At 42.8% G+C, this 24,802-nt stretch overlaps 1 protein-coding gene across 1 annotated transcript in view; it reads left to right on the forward strand.

The window, feature by feature from the left end:
* Positions 1-24,802, forward strand: part of asap2a (ArfGAP with SH3 domain, ankyrin repeat and PH domain 2a) — a 42,697-nt gene that overhangs the window by 13,649 nt on the left and 4,246 nt on the right. Inside the window, exons 3-25 of the mRNA XM_017417115.3 lie at positions 5,962-6,107; positions 7,014-7,088; positions 13,375-13,424; positions 15,812-15,941; positions 16,165-16,250; positions 16,365-16,440; positions 16,541-16,627; positions 18,375-18,478; positions 18,598-18,667; positions 18,847-18,934; positions 19,297-19,345; positions 19,584-19,750; positions 20,409-20,542; positions 20,962-21,056; positions 21,179-21,368; positions 21,455-21,540; positions 21,629-21,744; positions 22,411-22,478; positions 22,565-22,672; positions 23,244-23,451; positions 23,561-23,716; positions 24,266-24,371; positions 24,721-24,779. Of these exons, the coding sequence (XP_017272604.1) occupies positions 5,962-6,107; positions 7,014-7,088; positions 13,375-13,424; positions 15,812-15,941; positions 16,165-16,250; positions 16,365-16,440; positions 16,541-16,627; positions 18,375-18,478; positions 18,598-18,667; positions 18,847-18,934; positions 19,297-19,345; positions 19,584-19,750; positions 20,409-20,542; positions 20,962-21,056; positions 21,179-21,368; positions 21,455-21,540; positions 21,629-21,744; positions 22,411-22,478; positions 22,565-22,672; positions 23,244-23,451; positions 23,561-23,716; positions 24,266-24,371; positions 24,721-24,779 (2,454 nt within the window). The remainder of the gene's footprint in view (positions 1-5,961; positions 6,108-7,013; positions 7,089-13,374; positions 13,425-15,811; positions 15,942-16,164; positions 16,251-16,364; positions 16,441-16,540; positions 16,628-18,374; positions 18,479-18,597; positions 18,668-18,846; positions 18,935-19,296; positions 19,346-19,583; positions 19,751-20,408; positions 20,543-20,961; positions 21,057-21,178; positions 21,369-21,454; positions 21,541-21,628; positions 21,745-22,410; positions 22,479-22,564; positions 22,673-23,243; positions 23,452-23,560; positions 23,717-24,265; positions 24,372-24,720; positions 24,780-24,802) is intronic.

The raw sequence follows: 24,802 nt of genomic DNA on the forward strand, positions 1-24,802 counted from the left end.
TTTTTTTTGCCTTGAAGCACGAATCCAGTCCTGATTTCCAGTGGTGCTTATCAGTGTTTCCAGTAGAAACAGTTCCTTGTTTGTGGAAAAGCCTCTGAGAACTCTGGTATTTACGTCTTCCAAGGGAAGCTCTCATTAACCAAGGTCACCTGTAATTAACGGTCTTCATGGAAAAGCTGCACAGATACCGATCTGTTTTGAATGCAACCACAAGGAGTTCTTTTCAGTTCTTCTTCTCTTTCTATACCAATGGTGGGCAACATTTTTCCCCTCAGAGGGCCATTCTGCCTCAGTTAAATGGACTGGAAGGTCATACCTTAAACCACAGGTACAGTGTGCCACATGGACCCATCATAGATAACATCACATCATATACAAATATACAGGCTCAGACTAAAAGGCTTGCTCTGTTTTACTTGACTGCTTTGTATTTCGGGCAGGTTTATCAAAATAAGCCCTTTCAGGGTCTATTTTGTCTGCTTTTTTCCAAATATTACCAACTTGTAACACAGGTGGCGTGCTCGGTTGAATACAGCAATATTTCCTTGACCTAGATATCAAGTTCTATTTTAATAACGCAACATTTAGTCTTCTTTGTTCATTTTGGAGGCATCTGACTTTAATATTGTTCCAAACCTGGGAAAAGGAAGGTAAAAGTTCGTAAAAACATGAACGGCACTCTGTGTTGTAAGCAGCCTGGTAAAAAGCCTGCATATGGTGCAACTCATTTGAGCTTTTCTTGATGTTTTTAATGAAATCCCGTTCTGTATTTTTGGTTTTTGTTTGACCTGAAGAGTCAGATTAACATGATCAGGAGCCCCTTCTTTGCTCTACATCATGAGACACTTGGATGGAAGAGTAATAATAAAACCTGTCTGAATCAAGAGTTTAGTATTTTAACTCATTAAAACCTAGAGTTGCACAATGTTATAAAATATGTAATTGCATTATTGAATAGTGGAATGATGACATAATTGCAACAAACCCAGTTTTTCCTCTCTCCTCTTAAGTTTTTGCTCAGTTTTAAGCAGTCCTTTATAATATTGATTTTGCACACATCAGTATTGCTATAACAATAAATTTCCAATGTATTATGGAGCCCATTTATGCTGACTTTACTGAACACTGTGTTAACTGCATCAAATAAGCAGGTATTATGTTGCAGCTTTGTCTCTGTTTGTCTCAGTTTACTGTTTTAGTTTTATGGCTCATAGTTTATAGTTTATTTGACATTTTCATGGGCTCAGTTTTCTGCAGAGAGGAGCTGCTTTCTGATATGGCCGCTGTGGAGCCAAACGGGGTATTTACAGCAACGGCAACCAAAACGTTATTTCAGCCCTTTTTTATTTTGCAGTGACATAGAGTCGTTCTGTAGACGGGGTACCATTTTCCCTCCCTCTAACCCCCTAAAAAACCTGTGAAAGAAGCATTTGTGCCCCAAAATGGCAGATTAGAAATGCCTCTGGAGAGTGAATACAACAAGATTACTAGATTTGGAGTAAAAAAAAAAACCAAAACAAAACCTTTTGCTGCTCGAAGCTGGCTTCTGTTTTATATTCCATCTGCTGTTTGTGTTTAATTGCTTCAGTAAGGATCGTTTAATTAATTCAAAAAGTTTACATTTATATTAGAAAGTGACCTGTAAAAAAACAAAACAAAAAAAAACGTGATTTAGTTTGCAGATGCATAGATGGGATCCAAAAAGAAAATGGCTCCAGTTCACAGTAATACTTCTGGAGATACATACATCCAGATCAAATCTACTATATCACAGAGTTTTATTTAAGCAGTACAAATTGTGGATAAAACCTTGTGTAAACTTTCATTCCAAGACGACAGAATTCAGTCTCTACCATCTCATCGTTCAGAAAAAAAACCGGAGAAAGGATTTCAAACTGAGGGGCTTAAAAACTGAAGCGCACCAGGAAGCATCAGCACCGTCTCCCTCGGTGCTCGGGAGCACAGGCCTGCTGTGAGGAGCTGTCAAGTCGGAAAAAAACCCTCAGCAGGAATATTTCCAGCTTCGACACGAGGAATAGTAATGAGGAGGGGGAATATTGGATTCTCGGTTCCAGAACTGAGCGGAAATAGGCAACAATGCAAGAAAATCCGCCCCGAGCTGAGTAAGCACCGTGAGCATCTCCTCTCCAGAGAAAGGGAGGAAAAGATGGGAAGGTGAGAGAGAGAGGGAGAGAGTTGCAGGGAAAGCGTTGTGTGGCTGCAGGCGCCTGTCAGGGCGTCAGCTTCAGTGAGCTCCATGAATAAACCAGCAGCCGGAGCCGACCGAGCCCAGCTGCCGGGGTAGACGATGGCGGCGCCGCTGTCGTACCTGCAGGTGATGCTGTCTGCATCATCCAGGTCACTGTTGGAGGCGTACACACGACACTCCGCTAAAAACCTGCTCCGGTAAAGTCCAACATAATTACACGGGCCGGATTTAGGAGCAAAACGCCGCAGGGTAGAAATTGAAGTTCCTGCTGCAAATGAAGGATGATTGGCACGGTCAGCAAAACTCTCTGCAACTGTTTGGGTACGGGCTGCTTATAAATGTCCTCTTTGTCACTTTTCTGACAGACTGCACCAGTCCTAGCAGCTCCCTGTCAACACCTGGTACATATAAGGCTCCACGACACAGCCTGTTTTTTTTTTTTAATTGATTGATACAGAACAGCCTCAGTGTGCATAAAATACAGAAATGCAGATTGTCATCAGGGTCAATCCAACTGAAGTTGTGATCAGGGTGAGCATAATGATTTATATTCTGACTGATCGCTTCATTGTGGAAAAAAAATGGAAAATGGATCCCCTTCTGCTTCATAACGAGCCTTTTAATTATGCATTTTCTCACGCCCTCCCGTCTCTCTCTTCCTTTTTTTTTCTGCTTCGAATAGCAGCCACGCTCTCGTCCTCTCAGAGCTCGTGGCCGTATTGTGAGGTGGACACGGGAGTCCCGTGTTGTTTTCACGCCGTCTGCAGAGAGATGTGGAATTAATCTGAGGTCACACATTGTGTCGGTGTGCGTCAGCAGAGCCGTGTGAGACAGTGAGTGTGGGAGAGGAGGAAGCAGGAGCCGGTCTGTTGTCTGATGATTAAACCCTGTGTGTGTGTGTGTGTAAGAGTGTAGTAAGAAGCTGCGAAACAAACCGTTGGGATGTTGGATAATCCTCAAGCAGATGCCTGGAAACTGTTCCTTTTTTTCCCTCCTCCTTTTTCATTTGTTTGTATAAAAAGTGATAAGATAAAGTGAATTTCATTGGTATGTGTGAGTCAAACAGTGTTACTGCATGCAGTAAATACAAGGTGAGCAACGTGAGAGTTACAAAGAAAGAAGGCAAGCCCTTTCCTATTTATTTCTGGTTTCGCCTGCGTGTGTTTTCAGGAAAAAAACGCTTATGAACCATCGGGCAGATTTCAGTAAATTACATTTACTGACTCATTAAATGTTGGAGTCACCCCAATTCAAGATGGCTGCCACGGCTAATTGACCTTGGCCACCACGGAAATGCTTATGACGCGTTCAGTTTTACAGTTATTGAGGTAAAATTTGGCGTGGTAGTAGCTGAGAGTCATCCTCAACACCTACAAGGTTTGACCAAAATGGCTAAAACTCTCTCCTTTATTATCAGAAGATGAAATAAATTTAAAACTGGCATGGCCTTTAAGTTAGTATATAATTTACTTTATATTCGAGTTGATTAGGAAATATTGTAGTGATTATTGGTCAGAAACTGTAGACGCATCGTTATATTTTAGTGTTAATTAATTTTTTTTCATAATGTGACTTCTCAAAAGAATAACAAGTAACTTTTTGGTTTGAATTGTCATTAAGAATTATACACTCAATTATAGCATCAACTCTGAAGTAAAGAGTCAAGGAGGTCATTCTGAACATCAGTTTTAAGAATTTAAACTTTTTTTTCAGGCAACATTCACAGTCCAGCCCCAAATTTGTCTCCTGTTAAAACTTGTTTTTTTAATTCTACAGAAACTCCATCGAGGTCTGCATGGCTGATGTGTTTAGGTCATGTTACAACATTTACACATCGGGGGGTTGGTTGTGCTGTGTCAGAGCTCTCACTCTCATATGCCTCTTCAGAAGCAACAAGAAGCTGCCGTATCATTGGCTCGGACAGCAGGGATGATGTGTAACAGTGGGAGTTAGCATCCGAGGCGTGGCGGTGGTTGGAGTTTCTTACGTCTGTGCGACACATTTCACTGCAGCGCTTTCCTTTGAGCGTGTCCATGCTTACATTATGGAGGAATGTAGTCAAAAGTGTGAAATGTTATGAAAAATGCCACCTTTTCTGGGTGAGCGGGGCATGGAGTCACTATCAGTTTAAATCCTCACTTTTTAGGGCACCAAAGTTAGAAAATGTATAATTTAGTGAGCGATTTTAGATTTAAAGGGATTTAAAAGAAAAAAGGTCTGCCATTCCCAAGCTCAGAGGAGAGCTATTTTTGTCGTTTAATATTTCTTCATACCCTGCATTATTTACAGTACGCTGAAAGATGAACCTATTTGGCTTTTTGTTTTAACTCCATCTCCATCCTCTGCTGCTTATCCGTGGTCGGCTCGCGGAGGCAACGGGTCCAGGAGAGTAAATCCAGCGACACTCTCCATCTCCTCCTGGGGGATCCCGAGGGGTTCCCGGGCCAGAGAGGACACATTTTATCATCTTTAAATTTTATTACAGAAGTCATATAGTCATTTAACTCAACACGAATAGGCTGATCTTGCTCAACTAGTCCTTTTTCTATGAAATATCAAGCTTTAGTTTTTGTGTCGATGAAAATTTGACCACATCACCTGCAAAGAAAATGGCTCCGAAAACGAGCAGTAGAAGAGGGCTTTGGTTCTGTGTTTTTGTTGTTTGTTCACATCAAACACGTTTCATTCACACTTGAAGCTTGTATTTTTAAAGAAATGGTATTTGTCACCTTTAATACTCATTCACATGTATAGTATTGATGCTTTTGAGGATTTAATTTTGTTTCCCTGGTTTTGTAAAGAACCAGAAAATGTCCTGACCTGTCAAACCTTCTCGCTTTTATCTCACCATCAAGCTCAGCTGCTGCATCAGACAGTATTTTGTGGCTTAAATTAGATCTGAAGCCTGCAGAAGCTGTTTTTTTTGTTGTTTTTTTAATAACCTGGTATCATAGTGTCGTTACATGAGCTGCAGGAGCTTCATCTTTAAACCTGCCTCCTCTCTTATCTGTGTTCGGTGCCTTTAAAAAGCTGGAAAGCTGAGTCATGTGGCTGCGGGCTGCGGGCTGCGTTGCGTTTTCAGCTGCTACCCCCCCCCNCCTTTTTTTTCCCCCCACTCCATCACCCCATCTTTGTCGCCTCTTTCCGTCCCTGTCGTCATAGTAACCCCCTCCCCGGTTGCTCCCTCCTCTGCCTCGCTTCTGTCCCTGCGGTATTAGTTGTTGTCGGTCCGCCCAGTCTGGCATAAAGTGCATTAACTGGAATCATCTAAGCCTGACCTTGTGGTAGACTGGGACATCTTCCGACACAAGGTTATAACCATCATTTAGACGTGGATTACAGTGAGCTGAGCAGGCCAATGAAGGTTAAAAGTAAAATAAACTAAATCAGTGAAAAGATGTTAAGAGTTATTGGATATTAAACTAAACAATCGACAAAAGAAGGAACGTTTGAGTGGAAATAAGGCAAACGTTAGGGATGATAATGTGTCAAGGTTGAGTTTTTGTGTAATACAGGTGATTAAAACTGTATTGTCTAAACTTCGTACAAACAGGTGGCTTCCGCCATGATTTTAAAGCGAAAGTGAGATGTAATTGAGCGAGAGGGGTGGAAACGAAGTCACAGCGAAGGACCGGCATTCATTATTGATTCCCTGTCATTGATTCTGAACTTATAGCAATCAAAGAGGGAAAAATCTCAGATTGATTCCGTGTCGAAGCTGATCTCTGTGTGTGTGTGTGTGTGTGTTTCAGCCCACGTAGAGAACGAGGAGCAGTACACTCAGGCCCTGGAGAAGTTCGGTGAAAACTGCGTGTACAGAGACGATCCCGATCTGGGTTCAGCCTTCCTGAAGTTCTCCGTCTTCACCAAGGAGCTCACCGCGCTTTTCAAAAACCTTGTGAGTGTTTACTCTGTGTGTGTGTGTGTGTGTCTGTGTAAACGTGTGGGCTGGATGTAGCTGGGAGAAATCCTCCAGGGTAATAGCCAGACTTCAGCGCTTTCACTAATTGCCCCCCCCCCTCCCGAGTCACTTTGTGTGTTCTTCAACGCTGAGCACATACCGAGTCCAGCTGCAGCTCGAAGCCCTGAGGACGCAATTCTGGATTTTCCACTAATGTGGCCAAAGAGCCGGTTCAAGACCAAATATCTGCTTTGTCAGTGAGCGTTAACCTGCTCTGATGCAACCAAGTGCCATGCTTTCTAAGCTCACGCTGACATCAGGAGGATTAGTCTCATTAACTTATATCAAAGGAATAAGAGTTTCTGCCTAATGTGATGGATTCTGCGTTGCCAGCTTCATTAATGAGTGGCCCCATCACTACAGGAGCCCAAAGAGGGGGTCATCTTTGTGGCCATACTGCGGAGAATATAGTGTCACCTGATTCCTCTGATCTTTAAAAATAACACTTGGTTCTCTCCTTGCCTAAAGCACACTTTGCCCATTAATGCCAAAAAACTAGTCATGTCCGAATTCTTTTTAAAATGTCTGACGTGTTGTAGTTGGTCTCATTAAATTTGTTTAAGAATCGTTAAACAATAAGCTAGCTAGGTAACACTTCATGGAAAAATACGTTGCATCTGTTAAGCAGAAGCTTCCTAAAAGGGGAGTCCCTTTTTGTCGGGGAATATTTTATTCCACTGCCTCATATGACTTCAGATTATGGACCAAAGGGTTACTCTGAATCTAGGGTTAGGGGGTAATCCATGGTAAAGAGATTCACCTTAACTTTGCTGTGGCCTTAAATCCTTTAATGTAACCTTTTTACCTCTTTTTTTTTTTTTTTTTCTCTCCTTCCTCCTCCAGTTCCAAAACATGAACAACATCATCACCTTCCCTCTGGACAGCCTGCTGAAAGGAGACCTGAAAGGGGTCAAAGGGGTGAGGTCACCTATAATCACGTTCCTCTGTTAATGCACCGAACAGGAACTTTTGCATCTCTTAAAGGCTAAAAATGTGCTTATTTAGATGACATAATCAACATAATACCTGCTGAACATCTGACGGATGCAGATAGGTCGGGCTCAATCCCATTTGAACAACAAAATTCAGTTCAGTTGTTTGATCTCCACAAGGAAAAGCTCACTGGAGGTCTCACTGCTTGTTCAAAGAGGTCTGAAGATGCTTGACTCTCATTACCATCTTCAAAGTGCTGCAGTCTTCTACAACAGGCTGGATAATACGCTGCTTTCATCTGCCTCGGTTTGTTTCCATAAAGAAAAGTCACCATTGAGCTGAAAAGGCAGATCAGAGTTTAAAACATCAGAGAAAACATTCATATAGTTTACCTTAAACGAACTAGTAAGTAGTAGCACATTTCCTGCAAATATGCATCATAACGCAAGTTATTGGGGCATGTATGTTTGTGTTTTGACATAGTTTGTCATTTATAAAATAATTGGGTTAATATAACCATTTTCCTGGAGGAAGGATGGTGGAAAAAAGGTAGAACTTAAAACTTTCTGATTTAGAGACTAAGAAAATATGTGCAGCAGGCAGACGGAAAACCTTTACCTTTATCCGAACCTCAGCTGGTATATTTGATGTCTCAAAGCAGATCTTGTTACCCGGGTTCTCCTAAGTTTATCTGAGCTAAAACGCTGCAGCCATGCGAGCTGCAGAAAGCACAAAGGCTGTACAACCGACGACAAAAACGAGTAACATTACATTACGTTTTAGTAAAATGCAATGAGTATAACCGGAGCTCTGCCTTCATTAACTCTTCATTGATTATTGGAAGCAAAAATGGTGACTGAAAGCAACATTAAGACCCAGGAAACTAAACCGAGACAAACACTTGTCAGAAAAGCCGGCAAAAGAAAGAAATCCGCTGCGATGGACTTGCGACCTGTCCAGGGTGTCCCCCGCCTCTCGCACAGTGACTGCTGGGGATAGGCACCAGCTACCCGCGACCCGGAATGGAGAAGCGGTTAAAGAAAATGGATGGATGGATGGAGAAAGAAATCCACACTCATTACTGTCAGCGGCAGTTTGTGACCTTTCACTCTAAAGCCACATGATTGGCCATGAAGTTTGATGCGATTAAAGTAAGTAGTCTAATGAGGCTGGTTGCCATGGACGCGTCAGTTGTCCCCATGACCCCCGGCCACTTGGCTGCATGTCCACCCAACCAGCCGCTCTGTCGCTCTCTTGTTTGTTTTCTTGCCAGACACCATCCACGTTTTCTCATCCTTTATTTCCTGTCTTTGTCTTCTTGCCTCTGATTTGACTCCACAACTATCTCTGTATCTTTTTCCATTGAACGCTGCTCTTTTTGTTTCAGTCGCTCACCCCCTCCCCGTCCGTCTGCGGCAGCCTGTCACAACTGTAATTCTTCCCCAATTATCACTCGTTAACCCTCAGATGATTCTCATTACTCCATTGACATGGAGCTAATAAACTGCTGACTGTTTTATACTATACACACACACTCCTGAAAAGGTTTCTGTTGATGTAATGTAACAAAATCCAGGAATTAAGCCTTTAGTGTCAGAATAAGTGAAGTGGGGTTGAAAGTGATGGGCTGGGATTCCCTACGAACCTTTAAAAGCTCGCTCAGCTCCATAGCCTGAGGGCTTTCCCTCACCTCTCCCTTCCCCTTCATCAACTTTATCATCTACTATCATTATCCTACTCCTTCGCTGCTGTCACGTCTCTCAGGAAGTACCTGTTAAAGAGAAGAGGGGGGGCAGGAAAGAGTCCAGACTTGCATGACAGGCTGTTTAGACTGCAGCGAGAGGAGGGAGGAAAGTATAATTTAGTAAAGGGTTGAAGCGGCCGTTTGTAAAAGATCAAAGTCGTCTATAGAGACAAATTAAGTTCGGTGCGAGATAAGAGGGACGTATTGTAGAAATATCAGCTTTGGTTTTAAAAATATCTCATTCAGTGAGGGCTTCAGATATGGAAAGGGAAATAATCTTCCAGTGTCAGCTCAGAGTAGAAGAAACCCAGCCAGATCTTCTGCACGCCAATTGTTTTTGAGTGCATGTCAGCCCATTAATGGAAGCAGACACTAAAAAATAAAAAAAACTATGTAAATTAATGGAAAACTTCTTTAAAATTAGTCCATATTAGCAACAGTTGGTAAAGTTATCCTCCAAAAACACTTAAGACAGGAAGGAGGGACCCATTGAAGCTGTGGCTAATTATGAAGTTACGCCAGCGTCTGTTTTAATAATGCAGCTCAAGCTTTTTTGTTTGTTTTATTTTGTTTTGTTTTTTGACCCAAGCTCATAATTTATACTTCTGAAAATGGTGTCTACAGTCTAACGTCTACAGTTAGCACTTAGCAATTCAGTTAGCTGGCTCCTTGGTTAGGTAGCTCTTTGGTTAGCTAGCTCTTTAGTTAGCTAGCTTATGTTTGCTAATTGGCTAGCTAGCGAGCTAGCTAACTGAATAACTAACTAAATTTACTAATTAATGAACTACAGATACAGATACACGTCTACAGTTAGCACTTAGCAATTCAGTTAGCTAGCTCTTTAGTTAGCTAGCTTATGTTTGCTAATTGACTAGCTAACTGAATAACTAACTAAGTTTACTAATTAATGAACTACATATGTCATTACACGATTACAGTTAGGACTCAGTTAGCATTTCAGCCAGCTAGCTTGTTAGTTAGCTAGCTTATGTTTACTAATTAGCTAACTAATTCGCAAGCTAACTGAATAACTGACTGAATTCACTAATAAGCTATCTACAGATAACAGTTGTCCCTCAGTTATCCTTATGTAAATGAGCTAAAGGTCTAACAAAAATAATGTTTTATAACAAGGTTTTTATTCAGTTTGTGAAAAGGTTTCAGCCTGTAGGCTATGGGCTGAAAAGTCTACTGCTTTGAATCTCTAAACATATCACTGAAAGGTCAGGCACTTGAAAAACAACTTGTAGAAGTCGGTATTAACGCAATGACAATAACACACTTATATTTTGAGGAAATATATGACCTTTTTTACCTTGTTTTATTTAACACAACCCTGTAATTTGATTTAATTCAGGACTGGAAGGCTTTTTGGTGATTTGTTCAGAGCTTGTTAATATTCTCCCAGCGTTGTGCTTGGCAGTGAGTGTAGTAAAGTGACCCTGAGGGAGGCAGCCACTAATGGCTCTGTGATTAGAGTGCTACCACCTAGTAACCTGCCGCTGCTGTCTCTCAGCTAAAACACCATTTACCACTTTATCCTCCCCTCAGGCCGCCCTACCATAAAGACCAAACGGGAATTTCACGTGTAAACATACTGTAGGTTACTTCTAGGCGTCTGTGCTGTTTAGCTTTAGTAATTAATGACGCATTTAAAAGGCTGACACGTTTAATCCCCGACTCTGGATCCACACGCCTCTTGACGGTTTCAATAAAGGCAGGACAAACTCCCACTCAAGAGGAACATGGAGCCCACCGAGCCGTGAACTTTCAGAGCAGGCATTGGCATGATGTCACGTCGATGCTCTGTCTGTGTTTTTAGCGCACCGTGAGTCATACCAGCTCATCGCAGTTCATTCTGGATAGTTGAATTCATGGTATTAGTTTGGGGTGTGGAGTGGAAAGCAGGGAGGATGTGTAAGTTAAAGCTTTCGGACTGAGCAGCACGAGTTCGGCTCACCGAGGTTCAGTGGGTCATGAACACCCGGAAGCGCCCACGCACATGGAGTCCTAAGATGAGAGCAGATTCCTGATGACTGCAGTTTTCCATCAGTTTGCGTGTTTCAGCTGTGAACAAAAAACGTCAGCAGGATTAATGTATTAAACGGTTTCTGAACGAGGGTGGTGATGGTCACAATTATTCAAATTGTTTATCTTTCTAACCAGTTTTTCAGATGTTAGTCGTTGAGTTGTCTGCCTTGAAATTAACTTAATAAATACATAGACATTCGACGTAATCCTGATGGCAACAACGCATCACAAAAGCCAGGCAGCATCTGCTCCGAGCTTATCCTACAGGAGCAGATATCAGTTAATTTATATATAAAGATTGTTTTCTTTAGTCAGTTTGAGGTGTAGAAGGGCAGCGGAGGGAAAGGCGGGAGACAAACTTAGTAGGAAATGCTGTTCCTGAACATTTACGGTTAAATAAAAGTTGTTGCCTGGCAGTATGATAGTCTTTCTTCCTCCTTTAGATTCGATTGCAGTGAGAAACAGGAGTCTCCTGCTCGTTTTGGGGAGTGTTTTACCCCGTGCATCGCCCTGCCCTGCTCTGCAGTGTCCCTGTGTGGTATTTTTAGCCATTGTTACCATTTTTTTTCACCCCCCCCTCTCTCTCTCTCTCTGGCTCTGACATTTCCTTCCGCCGACCCTTTCTTTTCTCTCTTGGCTTGCGGTCAGTTCTTTATGTGGCTTCCTTTTCTTGCTTCGACCGTTTTCCCTTTTTGAGCCGGTTAAACGAACAGCCGAGGGCTCCTTGATGCAACGCAGACGGGCTGAACCTGCCGCTCCTCCGCTCTTGAAGCGGAGGTCAACGGTTTCGGTCCTCTCAGAAGCTCTAACAGTGGCACTAAAAAAAAAGAAAAAAAAAAAGCAGCATTCCAAGAGAGCAGAGGAAACACTTTCACCTTGTACGGACAAAGTGGTGAAATCTGCAACAAAATCTGCAAATGCTGATTCGAGTCTCTTTAGGCACCAGAGTTTTGCAAATGCACATCTACTGTTACACTCCAGTGTTTATTTCTTCTGACTAGTTGTTGCCCTTAAATATAAACATTTCCCTCTGCAATCTAGCTCTGAAAGTGGGCAACGATTAATAAATTGCACCTAATATCACCGGTTTTTGTTCTTCTTTAATCAGAACTGCAGCAGCGAAGATGTTTAGTCGGATGTTTTGCTCAAAAAAAAAAGCTGTTAGAAGCCCACACAACAAGTAGAAATCACTTATTCCTGTTGCTGTATGTGTATGAGCGTGGACTCCCCCACTTCCCTGCTGTGTTGGGCTGCTCCGCGAAGAGGATGACTCAGCGTACTGATTCACTTAAGACAACCCTGCACACACTTGCACAAAACGAAGAAAGCCTTTTTTTTAATACCTGACTCTTGATGAGCTCCAACCTTTGACTTTATTGTGATCTTTTTGCAGCACTTACCTGCTTTATGCATGTACATTTTTTTTTTATTCTCATATGCGCCGCCCTTTTCATAGTTCCTTGCGTTTGCTGAAGGGTTTTGTCTTTTTACGTGTTATATTTCGCCCAGACTCGGCTTTACTGCTTGTGTACGTTTATTTCCCTCCTGGTTATACGGTCTATAGCTATTTTTCATGCCAAGCTAAGGGGATGGAAGTTGAGCCACTGCTGTTGTGCCTCTGAGCTGGAAAGGGAGGTAGTCACAGGGCTGAATTAGGCGAGCGGGTGTGATGCGGTTGGCCACGCTGTTATCTCCGTGCTGGTTCTGTGATGCATGTGGTGACTGACGGATTCGAACAACCGAAAGAAGCTTAAAGAAGGCATTTTCTGGAAACAATGTATTTAAGGTGATTGTTTAGAGTTTTTGGTAGATTTGTTTGCCTCTTTAGGAGCTTAAAGGACATGCCCGGATAACCTTCTCGTCAGCCTCTTTTCAGCAGTTATTAATCAAAGTATAAAGCTTGTCTTTGGGGTCAGCCAAGCATCACAGTCTACGACATAAATTCTCATAAATCCGCAAATTGTTGTTTTGCGTTCCACAAGCTGACGTCACGAGTTGGATCGGCTTCAGCAGTGACTCTGTTCGCTACTTTCAGAGTCCTCATCAGCTACTAGTTTCACCTTCATGCTTGCCGTCTGAGCACTAATAATGACTTCAATAAATAAGCAGGAATATTTTGCAATCCCTTCAAATTCCCGACCTTGATTTGGAAGCAGACGAAATGCGAATTCTTTAGAAAGCAACACTTCAGAACTTCTCATTCATTTTCAGAGAATTTGTGGCAAAAACTGATCTTAATCGCTTCTAATTCACCCAAAAAATTGGACCATAGGTTCATAACTGAGGTTACTGTTTTACCTGTAAGGTGTTAGGATACTTGAACATTTATTGAAACGGCAGAAAATAAAGTAATGCCATCTCAAGGTTGATTCAGCAGCTGTTGTGGTGCTTTGTTTCCGTCTATTTTTGTAATTTTTTAGCTGAATAAATGATCAAGTAAGCAGTCCTGTCTGTCGGCTACAAATCTTTGCTTTCATCTCTGTTCTGTTTTTGCAGGATCTGAAAAAGCCCTTTGACAAAGCCTGGAAGGACTACGAAACCAAAGTGTAAGAAGTTATATTTATCTAAACTTTTAGTGCCCATTGTTTGTTGAAACAGTGAGGATTTTACACCATTACTGGTTAAATATCCAAACTTGTCACCAGTAAGTTGACTGTTTGAAAATAGTTTTATTTTGTTATTTTAATGTAATATAAATGTCTTGTTTCTGTCTTCACTAACTGTCTGATTGTATGTCAACACATCCCTGATTATATGAATGACCCGCCCTCTGTCGCCTCTCTGCCTCATTGCTGAGAGTCAGTTTTCACTACACGCATGGAGATTATTTTTTATAGCACTTTATATGTTTTACAAGCTGCAAAGGACATTCTTTACTAAAAGGGTAATGCATCTTCTCTCCGAACCACTTTGGCGAAACGGCGCAAGCTTTGTCTTGAGATTTAATGAGCTGGTTGGCTTCCCTACATTGTGAGCTTCTTGCATCAGTTTTTTTTTTTTTTTTTAAAGATGTTCATTGGAGATCATCTCATGCAGAATGCTGCGAATTCAAGAAGTGATTCATCTTTCAGTCCACAACTTCAATCGGACATTTCGTGTTAAGTTCAATCGCAAAAGTGCACAAAAAGGAAGGGGACAAAAACCCAGCGTTTCCTCGGTGCATCACTTCCTGAACCTCAGCGGTCTTCAGTCAAACATCTGTCAGTTTGGCCTGCAGCCAGACAGCCCTGGCTAACATGTGCCTTTCCATTAATGACGCTGTGATGCAGTCAGGATCGAAGATTTCTGTGCTGACAAACACGTATTTCATTTAAGTGTGCTTCTGCGTGATATACGACCACACCAAGAGGCGTTTTTTTCCCCAACAAGGCAATTGAAAACATCAAACTATATTTTATTTACATTAGTATTGAAGCCAACATGTAATTTATGCATGAATATTAATTATACTACTGGAGACTTTGTTGTTTTAAATCATTACCAACTTAATTTGCAGCTAAGATCAGTTCTCAACAAAGATATTTTTTGGGTGCTTTTATACTGAAATGGTTTATTTTTCCATTACTATTTAGACCTTATAACAGTCTGGGGCATCAGTGCTCCCATTATTGTTTCTGCAATTTGTCTCCTGTGTCTAATTCAGTTTATTGGACGTGTTTAGGAAGGCACATGTGTTTATGGGAGGTTTAAAAGTTGATGATTGGCTTGGCTTTCAGTTTGATACACCCCATTAGAATCTTCCAAAAGGACAATCACCAATCCATCAATTATGATTTTTTTTTTGTTGTTGTTTGTTTCTTTGCTTTTAAAGCTCCACATGATGACCCACAAGGAGTTCGCCAAAAAGCACAATCTTCTGGTTTCATTAATAACAATTGATCCATTAATTCAAAGCTTGTTTGAAGCTAATCTTGTCCTGGGATTTAAATAATTGAAACCATCAAGTCAGACATAGTGGAGGTAGCTTCATTATGTGGGGACTTTTATGTGCAGAAACGTGAAGGTTAGCGGGTGGATTTCTACAAGAGAGGTGAACCGAAGCTACAATTATGAAAGGACATTTTTATGATTTTTCAATCTGTAGGAACCTGAAGGTGGCCTCTAGAATCACATGATCAAAGGGGATTGTGCTGAATAATTTCCCAGCTCGCATTGTGTCTTCGTCCTTTTGGTGTTACCATGATGTTATCAGTCCCTTAATATTTGTGAATGTGCAAATATTAAAGAGAGAGCTCCTCGTCGTCCCGGCAACACATTTTGTTTGCTTTTCAGAGGTGTTTTTAAAGCGTTCGGTTTTCCTTTTTGATCGCAGAAACTGAAGCTTTTGTTTTGTTGATCAGTTCAGTTAAACGCTACAAGGTAAAAAACATTTTTTTGGGGGTTTTTTTTTTTTTACGAAACAAATTAAAGTTCTGTTATGTCCGAGAAAAATATGCTGTTGGGAAACCCAGCATATGGGGGTAAAAAATAAAAACTAACCCTCTGCATGGAATGAACCCTTCTTCCCTCCGTGTTGTGTGTTTTGTCCTTTTCTGTCTGGCAGAGATCTGGACTCTGTGTGGAAAAATCAGCCTTAAATTTTGTCAGTCAAGCGACTTCGTCTGTAAAAGATAATCATTCATTTTATTCACTCGTTACTCTTTTTGGATTCCTTTTAAGTTGTTGAAATTCTTTGAAATTCTCTGAAAATACTGCTGCGAGTTTCTTAGTTCATTTAAAATGCTCTGAATGTAGTTGTTTGATTCTCTTGACTTCATTGAAAGTTAAAAGAGAATAATTAGGCGACTTAAACACATCCAATCAGTGAGTTCTTATGGCTGATTTTTATTTATTTTTATTTTTTGCACATTTTATCTCACCTTTTTTGTGTTGGGGATGATGTTTACGGCACGCTCTTTGACCTCCCCCCTCCTGTGGTGCTGCCTTCCATCAGGACCAAGATCGAGAAGGAGAAGAAGGAGCACGCCAGGCAGCACGGCATGATCAGGACCGAAATCAGCGGGGCGGAAATTGCCGAGGAGATGGAGAAGGAGAGAAGATTCTTCCAGCTGCAGATGTGCGAGGTCAGGGAAAAACAAACGACGGAAGGAGCGATCACAAGTCTTCTAAATCTAGTTGTTAAATAATAAAAAAGGGCTTCTGTTGATTTTACTCTAAACAACAAAAACTCTAGTTGTTTCCTTTTGAAGTCTTGTCATAAGATGAAAGCGATGGATCTGAGATGTGGAGAGCTGACTGACCCCTGCCTGACCCCCTCCGCTGTGATCCTATCCTCTCTATTTACAGTATCTCCTCAAAGTGAACGAGATCAAAATCAAAAAAGGAGTGGACCTGCTGCAGAACCTCATCAAGTACTTCCACGCGCAGTGCAAGTAAGACGTCGATTAGCTGTTTAGTGGCCTCATCTCATGTGAAAAGCGTGTTTTTTCATTTCGTGTGCCGCTGATACACATTATAAACAAGTTCACGTTTTGCTTCCTGTTCAGTTTCTTTCAGGACGGACTGAAAGCTGTGGATAACCTGAAGCCTTCTATCGAGAAACTGGCCACCGATCTGCACACGGTAGGCATCGAAACGAGCCGCGGCTCAGAACGGTTCCGCGTTTGTTCGCGTGTTACCCTAACCCTGCGTCGCCCGCCGCCACGCCTCCTGTTCCCATCAGATCAAGCAGGCGCAGGACGAGGAGAGGAAGCAGCTGACGCAGTTAAGAGACGTCCTGAAGTCGGCTCTTCAGGTGGAGCAGAAGGAGGTAAAACACGCATCCCTCCGATCGTTTAATATTCAACGTGTCATGTTCCCAAACTAATCCTCAGCTTCTGTCAACGAGGATAACCTTTTTAGATTTTTATTCGCTTGTTAGTTTAAACATATATACAAAATGAGTTGGTGTTTTATCTAAAGATTGTTTTCTTCTCTTTTTTTTTTTTTTTGCTGCCTTCATATTTTGTAATAAAAAGCCACGGAGAGTAAGTGGAGAATATTTCATCTTTTCTTCTTGTTTCCTTTTGTCGTTTTAGTGTTCAGTGAAAAATCCTCATTTTATCCTGTAGTATTTCTTTTCATAGCTGTGACTTTGTCCTGTTGTAGCGCTTTTGGTTCATTTAGTTTGTTCGTATTTAGTTTTTATTTTTTTCAAGGCGCTCTCTGTCGGTGGCGAGCATTTTAAAGTTGTTCTTTTGGTCATTTATTGATGGAGCTGCTGTGACGCCGCAGTCAGCGATAAATATTTAAAATAAATGAAACTGGATCTAAAAGTTCATGCATCTGAACTTATTATTTTATTATTTTTGGGAGAAAGCGTTAAAAGTAAACTCCACAAAGTCAGCGATTAAACGAAATGTGCAGAGAAATTTAAGCTTTTAGATCATTTGGACTAAAGACTTTGAGCTAATAATCAGGATTGTTTTGTTCAGGCAACTTTAGGAACGGAGAAAAGATACTATTTCAGCCTTGTTTCCAGAAAGAGAGGTTTTTCCTCCCCTGTTTTTAGATAACTATTCCTAAGCTTTTAATAGAAGTAAGATATGGCATCCGACAGGTTTGTAGGAGAGCTCGTTGGAGTCTGGAAGGCTCAGAAACTCTTGATTTCAGGTCAAAATGAATTAGCAGGATTTAGCGTGGATAGTTTGGATCTAAACATCCAAACCATGAGCCGACACAAATGGTTGCAGCAAAGACGTGTTTGTAGAAAGGAAGCTCCAGTTAATGAGTGAAGGAACATGGAGGCGCATCCGTCGTGTTTCGGCCACGTGCTGCAGCTCGTGGCGTGAGGATATTTCACCGTCGCAGGAAGGAACGGACTCCGTTAAATAAAGTAAAGTCTGGAGGCCAACGCTGCCCGTCTGTCCAACAGCTGGACGAGAAGAACGGATGTGAAGAAGAGTTCAAACGAGCGGCGCAAAAATCAAACTTTTATAAAAGAAAAGAAAGAAAAGTCCTCAAACTACAACTGTTAGTTTCAGCAGATAGTTGGAAAGCCTCAGCTTAGGGTTCCTTCAATTTTTATTTGAAAAAACTCAAAACATTACAAATAAAAGTACGTTTTCTTAGAAAACAAATAAATATTTATAACCTAATAAATGATCAGAATCTTCTTTTTTGAAATCTGCAGCCAGGCTGCTCGTCAAAATGTTTGTTTTTTAAGTTTATAAATCTCTGTGAAGTTTATTATGATTATTATAATAGCCAACTCTAAGAAAATAATCTTCCCAGGTCATTTTTCAGTACTTGACATCAGAGGTGTAAAGAAATCTCTACCTGTTCTGTATTTTCTTTCATCATTTGTAGAAATAATTCCTATAAACAGCATTTATGCTGATGTTACTCATATTTCCTGAAACAAACGGAGTGATGGTACAAACCTGAGCACCTTCACGCCTCTGCAGCTTCGTCTTGACTGCATCGTCGTCTGCAGCTGCTGCTTTTTGAGCTCTTTCTCCCCCCCCTCGCTAATTAGTTCTTCCTGCTGGCGTGGGTCTTTTTTTTTGTTTTCCCAGGATCCCCAGGTGCGGCAGGGCACGACGTACAGCCTGCATCAGCCGCAGGGCAACAAGGAGCACGGCACCGAGCGGAGTGGCTTCCTTTTTAAGAAAAGCGATGGGTGAGTTTGCAGGATGATTTTTATTTTCACGAAGGAATTTGTTCACAAATGTTTTCATGGCTTAGTTTTCCTGTTCAGGAATGTGGAATATGAATTTCTGTCTGGTTTGTGTGTGGCAGGTTGAGAAAAGTGTGGCAGAAGAGGAAATGCACGGCGAAAAATGGATACCTCACCATCTCACACGGCACGGTAAGCAAAGCGCCGTACGCCGCGATCTGCCCGGGTCCCTGCCGGTTAAAGTTCTGACTCGACCCTTTTTGTTCCCATGTTAAGATTCACAGCTGCTTATCAGATGTTTTATTTGGCTCCGGCAGCCTTCACATACCATTAAACACAAGGTTCTGACTTTTTTTTTTTATCTCTGTCAGGCAAACCGGCCGCCAGCGAAGCTCAACCTGCTGACCTGCCAAGTGAAACACAATCCTGAGGAGAAGCGCAGCTTCGACCTCATATCACGTAGGTCAAATGTGTCCAAACGCAGCGTGGCTTTTAGTGTAGTTAGATCTGATTTAAATGATTTAAAATCAGAAATAGTAATAACTTCTGATTGCTTTTACAGCGTTGCTTTTTGAGAAATTGTAATTGAAAAACATGGCTAATAATCAGCTCAAATATATATAAGCTTCCATTAAGTGACATCTTAAGCATGACTATGTGAATTGGAAAAAAAAAAACATATTCTACAGTTAATGTGTAATTATGATAAACCATAAATGAATTTTAAGGTTTTAATTAAAGCCAGTTGAAGGGTTCAGGTCTAATAAATTTGTACCAGAGAAGGAAATAACGTGAGTCTTTTTCTTTTTTTTTTGTTTTAGATGACAGAACGTATCACTTTCAGGCCGAGGACGACCAGGACTGTCAGATGTATGTGCCCGTTTCCTCCTTCCTGTATCCCCACTTTAACTCCTTTCTGAACACTTCCTGCCTCACACATTTGGACTTTTGACCTCAGCTGTACCTCATTAACTACCGTCCATCCGTCCCCCCATTCCTTTCTGCGTTCTCCCATTACGCTTCAGCTCACTGTCTCCGTTCTTCTTTGTCACCGCTGTCATCCGTCAGGCTTGTGTCTATTTTTACTAGTTTTACTTCCTGCTCCCAGATGGATCTCGGTGCTACAGAACAGCAAGGAGGAGGCGTTGAACCAAGCGTTTAAAGGGGACCATCGTGTCGGCGAGAACAACATAGTCCAGGAGCTGACCAAGGCCATCCTGGGGGAAGTCAAGAGGATGACGGGAAACGACGTGTGCTGCGACTGCGGAGCCCCCAGTGAGTGGCTAAACATCACCATCGCAAAAAAAAAAAAAACTATTTTAACTCGCGAGTTGTTCCTGGACAGAATCGGACTTCGCTGCAGTTTTAACACGCTGCAAATCCTCACAGGTGCACTTCCTGTGTCCTTTGGAGGACAAAGTCAAGCATTCAAAATGCCAGATCAGTGTCTAAAGCGCCACGAGCCACACCTTTATAAATAAACTATGCTTTCATTGAGAGCTGGAAACTGAAATGTCCATATGTCCTGGTGTTTTTCTGTGATATCCGCTCTGATTTCCCCTGAACTGAACTTCACAACATGAATGTTCACACGCTGAAGATGGGCTGCAACATCATAATGATGTGACTGAACTGAAAGAGCTGCCGTGCACATTTCCTGCCCCGCAGCACAGCGGCATTAATAATTCAGACCTCCTGACTCAAGGACGGGACAAGCCACGACAACTCTTCGTTCTGTGGCCGCATTTGGTTCTCATATAGGCAAAAAAATCCCATAAATCCTGGAACAGAGTGACGACGACGGCGACTTTAAAAATCACAGCGACTCTCTTCCTGTTTGTGTTTTTATTTTTTATTTTTCTCCCCCTGGCTGGAAATAAATAAAAACCGTCGTCCCGTCTTCTTTATTTTGACCATCCTTTGCTTCTTTCAGACCCGACGTGGCTGTCCACCAACCTGGGCATCCTCACCTGCATCGAATGCTCAGGAATCCACCGGGAGCTGGGGGTCCACTACTCCCGGATCCAGTCCCTCACTCTGGACGTGCTCAGCACCTCGGAGCTCTTGGTAATCCACCTTTCGAGACACGTTCCACCACTTGTTCTTCTACACAAGATCCATAGATTTAAAACTAAAGCAGGAAAACTCTGGAAGTGGGAGTCGGGAGCCGAGCACTCTTGGCTTCACTCTTCTTGTCCTGCGGACGGTTCCACTCTGAGAATAGCTGAGATTTTGTTTGGCTTTTTTTTTTTAATCACCCCTCGGTGCAGAGATTTACAGCCTGTGGGACATTCGGGATTAAACGCTTCCAGTCGTGATTGCTCTCCCTGGTGAAAAGACGCCAGGCGTGTTGGCCGCAATCCGACGGGGCTGGCTCCAGGATGTAGACGTGTTAGCAGCGCTGGTGACTTTTGAAATAATCCGGGTGACGCAGGGAAATAGCTCGTAACTGCTTTCGAATGTACTTATCTTTGTTTACTTCACAGCTGGCCAAGAACGTGGGGAATGCAGGCTTTAATGAAATCATGGAGGCCTGCTTGATTGCTGAAAATGTGGTGAAACCCAATCCGGCGAGTGACATGTAAGCCTCATCTCCTGCCTCCATTTAAAAAGAACAAAATTTACTTTTTTGGATTTTAAAGCCGACTTCTCAGTCGCAAAAAGTGAAGCGAAGGCCCTGATTTGAACCGTGCTGCTCACCAGGCAGACGAGGAAAGACTTCATCACGGCCAAATACATAGACAAGCGTTTCGCCAAGAAGAGGTACCCGGACGCCATGTCGCGGCTCCACACGCTGTGCAAGGCGGTGAAGGATCGAGAGATCTTCTCCCTCATCCAGGTCTACGCCGAAGGGGTGGACCTCATGGAGCCCATCCCGCTCGCCAACGGCCACGTGAGAACGCGGCAGGGTTCGTTAAACAACCCCCGTCTGAGCTTTCACGTCACCTCGTGCTCACAGGGATGTGTTTCTCCCTCCAGGAGCAAGGCGAGACGGCCCTTCATCTCGCAGTCAGGCTGGTGGATCGGACGTCTCTTCACATCGTCGACTTCCTCACGCAGAACAGGTAAGGAGGAAATATCTGCGGATGTTCATCGGACCAGTGAACACCAGGACTTTGTGTTGACTTTCCCCCCTTTTCTGTCTGCGTTTAGTTTGAATTTGGACAAGCAGACGGCCAAAGGCAGCACGGCGCTGCACTACTGCTGCCTGACGGATAACAGCGAGTGTCTGAAGCTGCTGCTGCGAGGGAAGGCTTCCATAGATATCGGTAAGAAAACACACAAGGCCGTGGTGCATTCACTGACCTCATCTTTCTTTATTTACCCCAGCTCAGGCTTTTAGCTCATTCTGCTTTATCTAAATATTTCCAACTCTGCTACTTTCTATTCATTAGCTGCCACATTTACAGAGGAAATAATCTTTTCTAGATTTGTCTGACATATTGTGAAGTTTGCATGTTTTTCCTTTACGTCGGTTAATTTTATTCAAGACGTTTTGCTTTTATTTGTAATTATTTGTGCCTGTTTCATCGCTCACAGTAAAATGCTCTTTTAGACGACGGGTTTAAGTTTGGAGCTTTTTGAGTTAACATCAAAACAAAAACACAATACTTAAATTTTCACAGAATCCTCACTTATTTATCCTCCCGTGGAGTCGCTCTCAGGCTTTTCCCTTAGTTCCCAGACTTGGTATCTGTTTTTTTGTTTGTTTTTTCTCACAACACTTGTGTTTGTGCTCCACTCTGACATAAACTAAAGCAGCCAGATAACAGATTCAATGAAAAGGAGAGAAGCTGTTCACTGTGGGAAACGGTTTAATTACACATTCGCTCATGTCGCTGTGGAAAAAGGAGCGAAAATGTGTGTGTGTTTGTCCCCATGTGGTGTGTGAACGAAGCGGTGATTATACGTTCCGCTTGTTTTTCCCCTTCCAGCTAACGAGGCCGGAGAGACGACGCTGGATATCGCCCGGAGGCTCCGACACGTACAGTGCGAGGAGCTGGTGAGGCCAAGCTTCGGTCCGGCCGGAGCGTCGCTGTTTGTCGGTCGACGCGAGCTGTCAGCCGTTTGATTCGTCTGTGTTTGCAGCTGAACCAAGCGCTGGCGGGGAAATTCAACGCCCACGTCCACGTCGAGTACGAGTGGCGCCTGCAGCACGAGGACCTGGACGAGAGCGATGAAGATCTGGACGAGAAGGTGAGGGGAAAAATGTAACGTCTTCATCTTGTGGAAGCTCTATGATCATGATTTTTTTTTTGTCCTACATGTTTTAAAAAGTTGATTCTTTGAGTTTGCAAACTGTTCAAAATGAATCAAGAGATAAACTTTTAACAAAGGTGAAAACTGCTTTAATTAGAATAATGTGGAAAATGTAGACTAGCTTTAGCTCCATAAAAGTTAGTTCTTTCTCAAAATTGGTGACGAGTCCTTCTTATAGCCAGGGTTTGGTTCAAACAAAAGGTTTGTCTCATTTGCCTGGTTTCGTCCCTTATCCCCTCTTCTTCATCCGTCTGCTTCTGATCCAGAAAACCTCGTCAAAATGTCTAATAGAGGCTTCAGTTCCTAAAATGCGTAAGGAGGGAAAGGAGGCTTGCTGCAGGAGATATAAGTTAGCACACATACAGAAATGTTTGGTTTGCAGCTTCATAGGAACTACGATTCTTTTTCATAATTTGAAGCCTTGTTTGCGGAGTTAAACGTGGTCACAGGCCTCGCATGGTCGCACGTTTCCCAACGTTTCACTTCCATCCTCTGACCTCCGCCCCAGCCGAGCCCCCACCGCCCGGTCAGCTGCTACGCCCCCGGCAGCAACTCCCACTTGCAGTGCAGCCGGGACGCCGTCGGCCTCGGCAAGGACAAGCAGCGCCTCTACATGCCCAGCCTGGTCAACAACGAGACGTACGGCACCATCCTGAACAGCAGCTCGCCTCAGCCGGCCACCACCTCTGCTCCGCCGCTGCCGCCGAGGAACCTGGGTAAGATTAAAGAACGGAGCGCGTTCAGTTATTTATGACAGGATGAAAAACTGACCTTGTGTGAACAGTTCCTCACAGTCACTTCTGGGTTTTTATTTACCTGTTGTAGCCCAGTTATCAGGTCTGGGAGGGATCAGTCAGTCCTCCACCAGCAGCAGCAGCTGGAAGCCATCTTCTTTAGACCTGAGCGGCCGACAGCGGTCCTCCTCGGATCCTCCCAACATGCACCCACCCGTGCCCCCCATGAGGCTCACATCGACTGGAGGTGAGGAGACCAGTTTGGGTTAGAGCGTTCATTTGGCTGAATAAATGTTGCCTTTTTAACCTGAAGTATTGTGTGTGTGTGTGTGTAAACATTTTTTATTCTCTTCATGGACCCTTTAGATATTCTCAGTGAGATCTTTTCTTGTTTAGGAAGAATTTCAGGCTCTGCTGATGTTTGAAAACCAAATCAGTTCTGTTCAAAATACACATTTTACTGAAAAACCAAACTAAAATGCATCTTTGGGCTATTTACACTAAAACACAAGGATTTGGTGTTTAAAGTCATTTCTAAATGGACAGAATATGTCTAAAATTTCTGAGATAAAAGCAAATTACGTGATGTAAAAAAAAAATGAAATAGATTTTAGAAAGGAAGAGCTTATAATAGTCTTAAAAATTCTATTTTGCAAAACAAACCTTGTAAGGTTTCTGACGGGCTGTCCCCCGCCCAAACTTTACCCTAAACCCGCCGTGTGGCTCTCAGGTTGCAGGATGTTTCCATCCAGCGCAGAACCACACTGAGCGCCTTGTGTTGATCTTGTGTTCTTAGGTTTGGGTCCTCCTTCTGCCACGAAGATGGACGCCGTGCACATGCAGCCCAAATCTGGCCAGGGTCCGCTGGGGGCCAGGTCAGGACCTCCTAAATCCCCTCCTGGGTGAGGACATACAAACACAAACAACTTCAGCTGGTTGAATCTGAGTTTTAAACCTGACATTCAGAGGGTTGTTTCCATCTTCTTCGTCTCTGTGTTCGAATTATTTATCCTGTGTTGTGATGTTTTTTTCTCCCCCCCCGAGAGGAAAAGGCTTACATAGCAGCTGTGTAGCAGCTTCATTAGCTCCCAGGCTGAGCTCTGCACTTAACAAAACCTCTCCTCGTCCATCATCCTCTGATTTTTAGACGTCCCGCAGGTCTGAAAGTGCTGCTGCCGGAAGCCTCAGAGTTACTATCACGCTGGTGATGGGTTGGTTTAATTAATTGTTTTTATTATTCGTATTTTTCAGCAACGATAAAAGCTTCAGCCGAGGGTTCCTGAGTCAAACGGAACCTGCAGAAAGGGCAGGTGAGTGAACGGCTGGTGGGCGG

Source organism: Kryptolebias marmoratus, linkage group LG10 (genome assembly GCF_001649575.2).
Source record: "Kryptolebias marmoratus isolate JLee-2015 linkage group LG10, ASM164957v2, whole genome shotgun sequence".
NCBI classification, from domain to species: Eukaryota; Metazoa; Chordata; class Actinopteri; order Cyprinodontiformes; family Rivulidae; genus Kryptolebias; species Kryptolebias marmoratus.